Consider the following 10,499-nt stretch of genomic DNA (forward strand, 5'->3'; position numbering starts at 1 on the left):
GCCGAGCGGGGCCCGTCTCGCCCGTGTCCCCCCGCGCCGCCCTCTCGGGCCTCGCCGGGGCCGCGGGTGTTTCCCCTCAGGGTCCGGTGCTTCAGGTGCGGCCCCTCGGTGCTGCGGCCCCGCGGGATTCCCGGAGCTCCGCGCTCCCAGGAGCGAAGCGCCGAGCCGGGGCTCCCTCCGCGCTTTCGGCCCTGCCGGGCACCGCGGGGCGGCTTTTGGTGCATGTGGGGGATTATGGAATGCTTGGGGTGGGAACAAACCTTAAACCTGATCCCATGGACAGGGACACCTTCCACTAGCCCAGGTTGCTCCCAGCCCCGTCCAGCCTGGCCTTGGACACTTCCAGAGCTGGAGCATCCTCTGGGATATCCATTCCAGCGCCTCACAGCCGGGAATTCCTGCCCAATATCCCATCCATCCCTGCCCTCCGGCACTGGCAGCCATTCCCTGTGTCCTGTCCCTCCATCCCTTGTCCCCAGTCCCTCTCCAGCTCTCCTGGAGCCCCTTTAAGGCGCTGGAAGGGGCTCTGAGGTGTCCCTGGAGCCTTCTCTCCCAGCTTTTCCCCATAGGGAAGTAAGGTGTTCCATCATTTCCATGGCTCCAGATTTATCTGAATGAAATGTTTTTTCCACGAGGGCTCCAGCTGTACACAAATAGTTGGAAACTGAGACTTCCCAACTGTGCCAACATCACTTTTAAAGTACTTTAAAGCCCAGCAAACCAAGATCTGACTCCTTAAAGGAGGAGGATTTTCCTTTTTTCCAGAAAGGAAAATGTCTCAGGCCATGGAGAGTGAGGGAATATCACCAACAGCACCTTGGAGAGCTTGAAGAAGGAAAGTCAGTAAAGGAACATCTGCCAATAGAATTGTCAAAATGGGGGTTAAAACCACAGCTGTGTTTTCCCTTAATTCATGGAATTGTTCCTCCTGGGAGCTGCTGTTTTCAGCCTCTGGTGTGCTCCTGAGCCTCGTGAAATTAAAAGATGAAGATTAATTTCCCCCTGGAAATAAAGGCCAGGAGATGGGTTTAACTAAACGAACCATAATATTATTTTTTATTAATGTTCTGTGTTCCTCTGAATCACAGCAAATTAAAAGAGAGGCATCACCACAGGCAAACTGCAAATTCCACACCTGGAATTAAATCCTGCAAAGGGGCAAATGTTGGCAGTGGGGGAGGGCTGTGAGGAGAGGGGTTAATTGATGCCCCTGTGTGGAGCTTGAGGCCAAAAGGAGGCTGAAAATGGAGAATTAAATGAGGTTTTGGTGGCTGGAGGGTGAGCAGGGAAAAGAGAGGGATGAGGAGGTGGTAGGAAAGGAAAGCTGGATGAGGGGGACCATTAATTAACACTCAGGATTTAGCAGAACCACGTGTAAAGTGAAGTAAAAAAGAAAAGAAAAAAAAAACCTGAACTGAACAAGGAAAATGTTCCAATATTCCACGTGCCAACCTGAGAGGGAAGTGGGAATGATGCCAGAGGAGTTTAACAACTTGTGCCTTGTGTCCTGGGAGCGGGAAAACCTTTGGAGAACTCCAAGTGTCTTCTTTCTCCATGTGAGGTGCTCTGGGCAAGATGAAGGGAATGAATAACGCCAGGAATTCCTGCTGGGATCACAGCAGGGCCATTCCTGCCTCCAGCAGGGATCCAGGGGCTCTGCTCCTGCACAGGGAGCAGCAGGAAAAGCTGGGAGTGCACCTGGAGGGTGGGGAGGAAGGGTTTAGTAGGGCTGGCTGCACAGGCTGAGGAACAGGAGGTTGTGGTGGATGGAAGCTGTTTCCCAAGTGATTCCTGGGGCTCCATCACCTTGGGAATAGTGGGATGATTAATTAAAGGTGGGCAGTTGCTTCCTCAAATTCTCCAAGGCAGGAGTTGAACCAGGTCCATGTGGGTCTCTGCCACCTCAGGATATTCCATGGTTCTGGGATTAACTTGGAATTCTGTCCAAGGTGTGATGGTGATGGGAGCACTGGAAACTCCTCCCACTCAGGAATGTCTGGCAACAGTTCCACTGATCCAGCTCCTGCCTCTGGCTCAGGTGCTGTGGCCTCAACCAGGAAGTTCTGGGCTCATTCCCGATCTCAGGCCTTCTGTGGTCCTGGGAGAGCCAGAATCTCTGGCCAGGTGTGCTGGGAATGATGAATTCATCCCTGCTCCAGACCCTGGGATGGGAGCTGGAGCTGTTGGTGCCTGTGAGGGAACTGGGAGCTGCAGTCGTTTCAAATTTAGCCTCCTAATTGCCATGTGGATTCATTTTCCATCCCTGCCAGCAAATCAGTTCAGCACAGGCTTTGCTGCTTGGGTTTCCAGGACTTTGGTTCTCCTCCCAGGCTGACATGGATTGAGGATTTGGAGGGGGGAATCACTCCCAGCTTCCCAGCTCCAGCCCTTCCAGGGCACAAGTGGCTTTCCAACCATCGATTTGTGTCCTTGAGAGGGAAAGTGTGAAGGTGGTGAAACCTTCCAGCCTGGCCCTTTCAAAGCAGGGTGGTGGGTTTGTAAGGCTCAAATCCCTGTTTTTCCTTTGTTCCAACCCAAATCCCCCCCTGCCAGCCCCCTGGGATCCATCCAAGGTGGCAGTTAAATTGAAGCGGGGTCATTTGAGATCAAAGTCGCTGCTGCAAGCAGCAGGAACAATGAGGGGAAGAGAGGTTTTGTTCCCCTCAAAAAAAAGGACTGAAAATGTGCATTTACCTTCCACCCTTGGGAAACTGGAATTCCAGTGGTTTATAGCGAGCTGCAGGAGGAAATTCCAGCTGCTGAGCTCTTGGACTCTTTAATTTTGTTAAGCCTTTATCAATGTTTTTATTCTTTTTTCTTCTCCTTTTCTTTTAGATTACAGTACCTATAGCCAAGCTGCAGCTCAGCAGGGGTAAGTAGCTTATCCTTCCTGTTTTAAAAAGATGTAATAAAAGTAAATAATAATTATGGTTTGGGCTTGACTCAGGTATGTTTGGAAATCCTGAGGGTTTTCCTGGAGCTTTGTATTCCCATAGAATTTCAGTGGAAACCGTTGGGCTGAGTGAAAATTTGTCTGGTGATGCAGATTTGGGGCAAAATTATAAATGTCTTTACATTCATTCCACAGCTACAGCGCCTATGCACCTCAGCCAGCCCAAGGATATGCACAGACCACCCAGGTAAAAGATGGGGATGGGGTAGAATTCCTGCTCAGTCACCTGTTTTCCAGGAAAACGTGCAGCTGGGAGAAACTCCGAGCGGCTGCGTCGAAATCCGTGGTTAAAAGTTGTCTTGGAGCTTCTCCCCCGGCCCAAAGTGCTTTTTAAAAGTGGAAATAACCTCAACAATGCCCCTTCCTTTTGTTAATTTATTCAATCCTGATCCCAGAAAAGCCAAACTCTTGGTGTGTGTTTGGCACCACCACGTTGGTGGGTGTTGTAATCAGAGGTGTAGGAGAAAAAAAACTGGGAAAAAAGGGGGGAATTGCCTTTTGGGAGATGGCAGAATTGGACAAAGGAGGAGGAGGAGGAGGGAATCAGTTTTTTCCTGGAGTTTATATTGCTATAATTGTTCATACTCTCAGTTGGCTGGACTGCAAAATAATGATGGTCTTTAAGAGATTAACTTAATGCTTATTTTTAACCTTTAGAATCCAAGTTACTACAACCACATTTGTCTGCAAACTCCAAGTATGTTTCCAAAGGTAAATTCTTGTCCTCAAAAAGTGCTGTAGGCTTAATTTTCCTTCCCAAGAGGAGGAAGGCAGGCTCAGTGTGGGCTGAAAGGAAGGTGATGGTGACTTGTTTGAAATAAAATTATTTGGAGACAACAACTGGAAGTGCTGCTCCCAGTTGTAGGCGAGGTGAAAGGTGGGAGCAGGATGACAAGGGTAGGAACAGGAGGCCTCAGCAACTAAAACCAGCTAATTAAACACCTAACCAGCTAATTAAACACCTAACCAGCTCATTAAACCCCTAACCAGCTAAACTCAGCTGTAGGCACGTGTCCATGGGAAGTTAGCAGCATTCCCTGCCTCTTGGTGGAGGGAACTTCCAGGGGCAGAGATGTGTTCCTGCTCCTGGTTCAGACCTGTGCCCTGAGTTCAGGAAAGCTGAACATCCCAGAAAGTCCAGGCTCTCCAGAAGTCTGAATTCTTTCAGAACCTGGAGGTCAAAGCTGTCTCCATGTCACTCCTCGAGCTGTATCCAGAGTTTTACCCTAAGCCAGGAGCTGTTGGAAGCTTGCTGGTGCCTGGAGCATGAGCTGACAGGGCATGGCTTGGGCAGCTGGTGACACTGCTGGGCACAGCTGCTCCTCTCCTTTTCTCGGTGATTTTCAAGCTGGGTTTGGAAACAAAATCAGGGAATGGGTGAGGTGAGAGCTGATCCCTCACTGAATGCACAGGCACCAGAATGGGAGCAGCACCCCTGGGGTACTTCGGGTGTGCCCATGGATCCCATCCTTCCATGACTGCACCGACTCCCATTTCTCAAATTAGTGACTGATGGGCATGAATAATACTCCAAATAATTTAATTGAAACCTTCCAGAGGTTTCTTTTAGCCAACACCAAAGCAGTTTTACACTGAAGTGACTTTTCCTTTGTGCAGTTCCGCCCTCGGAGCGCTCCCATTCCCGTATTCCAGGTTAACCCTGGGATGGTGCCTGTGGGTGCTGGTGGTAGCTGTGAGGAGCTGGGAGCTTTCTTGTTTGCTTTCCACAGAGCAGAGGTGTGTGGTGCCAATGTCAAGAGCCTGTTCCTTCAGTCTTGGCAGGGAAAAACCACTCCATAACCTCCTTGCAGAGCTGACCCGGAATTTCTCGCAGCACCTAAACTTTCACAGCAGCCTTGGCTTTGAGAGTGCTCAGCAACTGCAATTCCTGGGGGTCACTGGTGCTCATGGATTGAATCTGTGTCCTTTTGGAGCAGACCTACGGGCAGCAGAGCTACGGGACCTACGGGCAGCCCACCGACGTCAGCTACACGCAGCCGCAGACCACGGCCACGTACGGGCAGACAGCCTACGCCACGTCCTACGGGCAGCCCCCGACAGGTGAGAGCCCTGCTGGGCTGGGCTCAGCCTGGAGCTCTGCTTGGGCTGGGAAGAGGCCTTAGAACCATCCAGGCCAGCCCCTGCCATGGGCAGTGACACCTTCCACAGGTTGCTGCAAACCCTGGGCAGACTCAGACATTTCCAGGGGTGCGGCAGCCGCAGCTCGGGGTAACCCATGTGACCCTGCCAGGGAACAATGCCTTCCCAATATCCCATCCAGCCCTGCCCTCTGGCACTGGGAGCCATTCCCTGTGTCCTGTCCCTCCATCCCTTGTCCCCAGTCCCTCTCCAGCTCTCCTGGAGCCCCTTTAGGCCCTGGAAGGTGCTCTGAGGTCTCTCTGGAGTTTTCTCTCCTCCAGATGAACACCCCCAGCTCTCCCAGCCTCCAGAGCAGAGGGGTTCCAGCCCTCCATGGCCTCTGGACTGGCTCCAGCAGCTCCACATCCTTCATGGAATGGCTTTGGCTGGGACAGACCTGGAAGCTCATCCCATTCCCCCTGCCATGGCCAGGGACACCTTCCACTGTCCCAGGTTGCTCCAAGCCCCGTCCAGCGTGGCCTGGGACACTGCCAGGGCTGTGGCAGCCGTGTACAAACAGGAATAAATGCACTGTTTACTCAGGGCAGGGTTTGGGTGCTGTGGGACCGAGCAGGACGTGCTGTGCTCAGAGCAAAGGGAAACTCAGCCCTTCTCTTCCCTGCCAGTCCTGTCACTGGCAGTGACATGTGCCTGTTCTGATCCTGTACCTTCTCCTTCTCATCCTGTGCTTCCCATAGTGGAAGGAGCCAGTCCAGGTTGGACTATCCTGCTCACTCTTGCATGAAAAATTCCATCTCATCCTGTCAAAACTTGAGGTCCCCTTTAGTCAGAACCCTTGAGGTGTCAGCTTGGTTTTAGTGCCAAAGCCCTCGAGTGTCAGAGCTCACACAGGCAGTGACAGCAGGGAATTGCAAGGCTGCAGTGCTCTTTGCCATCTCCAAACTCAGTGCCACCTTCCTGGATTAAATCCTAAGACCTTTTTGGGTGACTCCAGCCCCATTATCCCCCCATTTCCTAAAGGATAAACAGCATCCTGCCCTCCACCTTTGCATGCCCCGTGGTGGTTTTGGATTTCCAGAGCAGATACTTGTTCATTAATGCTCCATAAACTCTCCCAACATGTTCTTGCAGCTGGAATTTCCTCCAGACGAGTGTCTTAATGTTTGAAACTATTGAGACAATGTTTAATTCATGTATATTCATGTTTATTTAATGTATGTTCAGGCTGAATATTCAGGAGGTTTAGGAAGCAGATTTTCCTCCCAGTGATTCCTTGGGTGCCGTGTCCTGCAGATTCCTGGGAGAGACATAAACATTTTGTAGTTGGAATTAAACACTTCCCAAAGCAAGGGAATACCAGGACAGACAGATATCTGGCTACAGAAGCCATGGAGGAATTCTTCAGGGGAAGAGCTGGAGAAAAAATATTAACCAAAGTATTTAACATCCTTACATGGATCAGGAAAATTCCTGCTCATGAGTTCCATATCCATTAGCCATTGTCACTGGGGGTTATCTACAGGGCTTTTTCCTTTCATTTAAGGCTACCTACACAAAAATTGGCAGTAAGAAAGGATTTGTGAACTTCCAAAATTCCTTTCTTAGAAATATTTATATCTCTGTGACTCCTGCAGACTCCAGTCCCTCAGAGGTCACAGGAAACTGCTCTGTTGATGTTTTTCCTTCTCCCTTAAGAGGAGATTTGCTGGAGGAATAATAATAATAATAACATCAGGCATTTTTTGTCCTCCACAGCTGCACTTTTTTTTTTTTTCTGTTGATCAAAAAAAAAAATAAAAAAAAGCTTCATTTTCTTTTTATCCATCAAAAAAAACCCACCAGCTTAGAAAGTGGTCAAGCAAAAGATCCTATCAGCCCACGGAGCAGGGCTGTGGCAGCTCTGGGCAAAGAGCCAGTTTGGATTTATCCTTCCTCCACCTGCCTCTCCTTGAGGAGCCAGAGCTGTGGAAAGGAGACTGCAGCCTCTCTCTGTCCCCCCCTCTCTCCCCCTCCCTGCCTTTCACGCTCAATAAACCCCTGGGCCAGACATTGTCATGCCCTGAGAGACGTGCAGTTCTTCCAGTTGAATCCCAATCCTCTTTTCCTCAGAATCACCTTTTTGTAGTGCAGTTCCTTAAAGCGGAATGTTTTGTTTTTTATTTGCCTGAACAGCCTGAGGTTTGGGGAAGGTGGTGTTGAGGTCAAGGAAATCCAAGGTCTGTGTGGATGCAGCCTCCCAGGATGGGTGGGAATGGCAGGGATGGATTTTTCGTTCCCAGCACTGTTATCCCACCTTGTCCTGCCTCCAGGACACCCCAGGAAAGAGTTACACCCTCCTTCCCTCCCTGGGGCTGTAGGAAAAGGTGTCTTGGAGCCACCCAGTCACTCTGTTCCAGAGAAAAAGGGATTTGGGAGCAGCTCCCTCAGGTTGGGGGTCACTGGGCACCCTCAGTGGCTCGTTAATTATCACTGCAGGGTATTAGCAGGAATTACAGGAATAAATAAAGAGCATTTCAATGTCCAGGTGTGGATCTCTTGGAAGTGGGAATTGCTCTCCAAAACCAGCCAGCCCCTGCTTCCCTTTACCTGGGAAATTTGGGGTGTGGGTTTATTGAAATTTCTAATGGATTTGGAATTGATGAACACACAGCTGCCATAACAACCCCAAAATATCCCCAAACAGGCTGGAGAGAGGGTCAGCTCTGCATCCCTTCTCCAGCCCCTCACTGGTGGGATATACACAAGCCAAGCAGGAGGCAGCTCTCTTCCTCAATAAATCTCTCTGGAAAGAAGAAATCTCTCTGAATCCATCCTTTTCCAGTTGATATTCTCTGAGGATCAAGTGCTGCAAGCTTGTCCACCACCTGGAGAATTCCTAGGCTTCAGTAAGGGGTTGGTTTGGAGCCTTTGAGGGGAATTTCAACACTTAAGCAGGTTATTATTCCTTCTGTTGCCTTTTCCTTTCACCAGCTTTTCTGCTGTGTCAACTTTTATCTTCCTGGCTGGGAGGGGAGGAGAGAGAAGTGATGTAACAGAAATGCCACCCTCAAAACCACAGCTCTTGAGGGTTCCCAGAGTGTCTGAACTGAGCTTGATTTGTGATTTAGACCAGTGGGATGGGAAATCACTGCCTTTCCTTTGGGACAAACCCTTCCTGCTGAGCACACTCTTCCACGAGGGAAATGCTCCATCTAGAGCTGAAGCTTTAAAATTCAGCTTTTTTTGTTGTTGTTTTTTCCCCTCTCCCTTTTATCCTGCTGCCTGTGCAGAGCCAGCAAAGCTTTTTGCTCCCAGTAGCAGCACTGGGAAAAGGGTGCCCAGCTGTGGGAGGAGCACCCTGGAGCTCCAAATCCAAGGGGAACAGCCCAGGGCAGGGCTGTGGCTGCAGCACACAGGCTGCAGGCTGTGCTTAGCCTTTTTTAGTGTGTGGTCAGGCTTTGGCCAGTTAAAATAAGGGTTTATTTAACTCCTGGCATTGGTGCTCCCTCTGGAATTGCTGTCTGGACTCACATTTAAGTGTTTGGGTTGCTCAAATTTGTCCAGGGCTTTAAAAATCCTCCCATTGGGCACCATCTCCTTCACCCTTCTCAGCAACACTTTTCAGAGAACAGCAGCCAGGAATAGTGACCATAAATTCTGATTTTCTAGTGATTCCTCCAAGTTATTTCCCAGTGGGAGTCCAGTTTACATTCCCAGGCTGGCAACCCTGGGATGGGGATGAGTTGGGGGCTGGGTGTGGGAAGTGGGTCCAGGCTGGTGTTGTGTCTTCACCAGGATCCTGAGAGTCACCAGAAAGCTGAACTTTTGGGGTGTTTTTAATGCATTTGCTGTGCAGATTTCCTGCCCTGCTTGTGTTGCTCATCCCTGCCCTGGTGTGGTGGCAGCAGTGGGTTCAGGGTGTGGGAGCAGTGCTGTGGTGCTCCATGAGGGCACACCGTGTTCTGCTGCTGCAAATGCTGTTTGCTTTGCAAATCAGGGAATTGGAATAAAATGCTGCAGCCCAATTTGCCTAAAGGAAAAGTGTGTCACAAGCCTCCCATGTTTATTAAAAATCAGAAGTGATGGAGAAGCTGTTGCCTTCACTGATCCCAGCCATGAGAGCATTTTCTCTTTTTGCTCTTTTTATTTTTTGTCAGATTTGTTAAACAACATTTTTATTGCTGTTTTTCCACCCAAATCTCATATTCTTAATTTGAAAACTTGCTAGAAAGGTTGTTAGGAGCAAAAACCCAGTGTGTTAATGTCACTTCACCTTTGTGACAAGGCAAATGCCACTAAATTATACAGGAGTTGTTTTGGGATCTTGGATATTGTAAAACTGTTGAAAAAGAATTCTCTGAGCTCTCAGCTTTTTCCCTAAACCAAACTGAAATTCTGAGAAAAGGAAAGGTATATAAAACATCAGGAGCTGCCTGATGTGTCTCTTTTGACCTTTTTCTCATGTGAAAGCAAATGGAAAGTGCTTTTCTTTTGTTTCCAGCTTTACTGATTTAAAATAAGCCTTCAGAAATGCCTCTGAAAGGCTTCCCAGGTCAGGTTTTGTGCCTTTATTTTTCAGAAAACCTAAAAGGATGGGACTGTACTTGCTAAATCAGTTGGATTTCTTCTATTTTGGAGCTCAGGGGGGTTTGTTACCCTGCCTTTGTTGAGGAGATGCTCCATGTCTCAGCTTGCCCTGCCTGAGTTGTGGTTGCTGTAAACAATCCTCAGTGATGGTCCAGGGATGGCTTCCAGAAAGCTCCTGGAAGTGGGATTTTGGGATGCTGAGGGGCTGGAGGCCAAGGCTTCCCAAGGTGGGAGGGTTCTGTGAGGATGGCAGAGGGGCAGGGGTGGGTAACTGATGATTTTTGGGTTGTCAGAGGTGGTTTTGTGGTGGTAAAACCGTGTCTTTGTGTTGAGTCCCAGGAGCACCACAAGGGCCAGAGTCTGAGATATTTGGGAAAGCTGGAGAAGGAACTTGGGACAAAGGTCTGGAGGGAAAGGATGAGGGGGATTGTGGACAGAGAGCAGGGTTAGATGGGATGCTGAGCTGAGGGAGATGACACAAAGAAGCTGTGACTGACTGCCCGTGGATCCCTGGAAAGTGTCCAGGGCCAGGTTGGACAGGGCTCAGAGCAACCTCTCCTGGTGGAAGGTGTCCCATGGCAGAGAGATGAGCCTCAAGCTGCCTTCCAGCCCAGCCCATGCTGGAATTGCATGGTTCCCAGCAGGGCTGAGCTGTGGTGTGTTGCAGGTTACAGCGCCCCGACTGCCCCCCCTGCCTACAGCCAGCCCGTGCAGGGCTACGGCAGCGCCGCCTACGACACCAACACGGCCACGGTCACCAGCAGCCAGACCTCGTACGCCGCCCCGTCCGCATACGGCACCCAGCCCGCCTACCCGGCCTACGGGCAGCAGCCGGCCCCGTCCGCTCCCGCCAGGTACTCCTCCTCCTCCTCCTCCTCCT

General features: G+C 50.1%; 1 protein-coding gene across 1 annotated transcript in view; it reads left to right on the forward strand.

Annotated features, from left to right (window-relative positions):
* The first annotated feature begins 2,841 nt into the window (after positions 1-2,841).
* Positions 2,842-10,499, forward strand: part of EWSR1 (EWS RNA binding protein 1) — an 18,538-nt gene continuing 10,880 nt past the window's right edge. Inside the window, exons 1-5 of the mRNA XM_015643741.2 lie at positions 2,842-2,872; positions 3,089-3,140; positions 3,611-3,664; positions 4,891-5,014; positions 10,287-10,473. Of these exons, the coding sequence (XP_015499227.1) occupies positions 3,653-3,664; positions 4,891-5,014; positions 10,287-10,473 (323 nt within the window). The 5' untranslated portion in view covers positions 2,842-2,872; positions 3,089-3,140; positions 3,611-3,652. The remainder of the gene's footprint in view (positions 2,873-3,088; positions 3,141-3,610; positions 3,665-4,890; positions 5,015-10,286; positions 10,474-10,499) is intronic.

The sequence above is a fragment of the Parus major genome, chromosome 15 (assembly GCF_001522545.3).
Source record: "Parus major isolate Abel chromosome 15, Parus_major1.1, whole genome shotgun sequence".
In the NCBI taxonomy this organism is placed as follows: Eukaryota; Metazoa; Chordata; class Aves; order Passeriformes; family Paridae; genus Parus; species Parus major.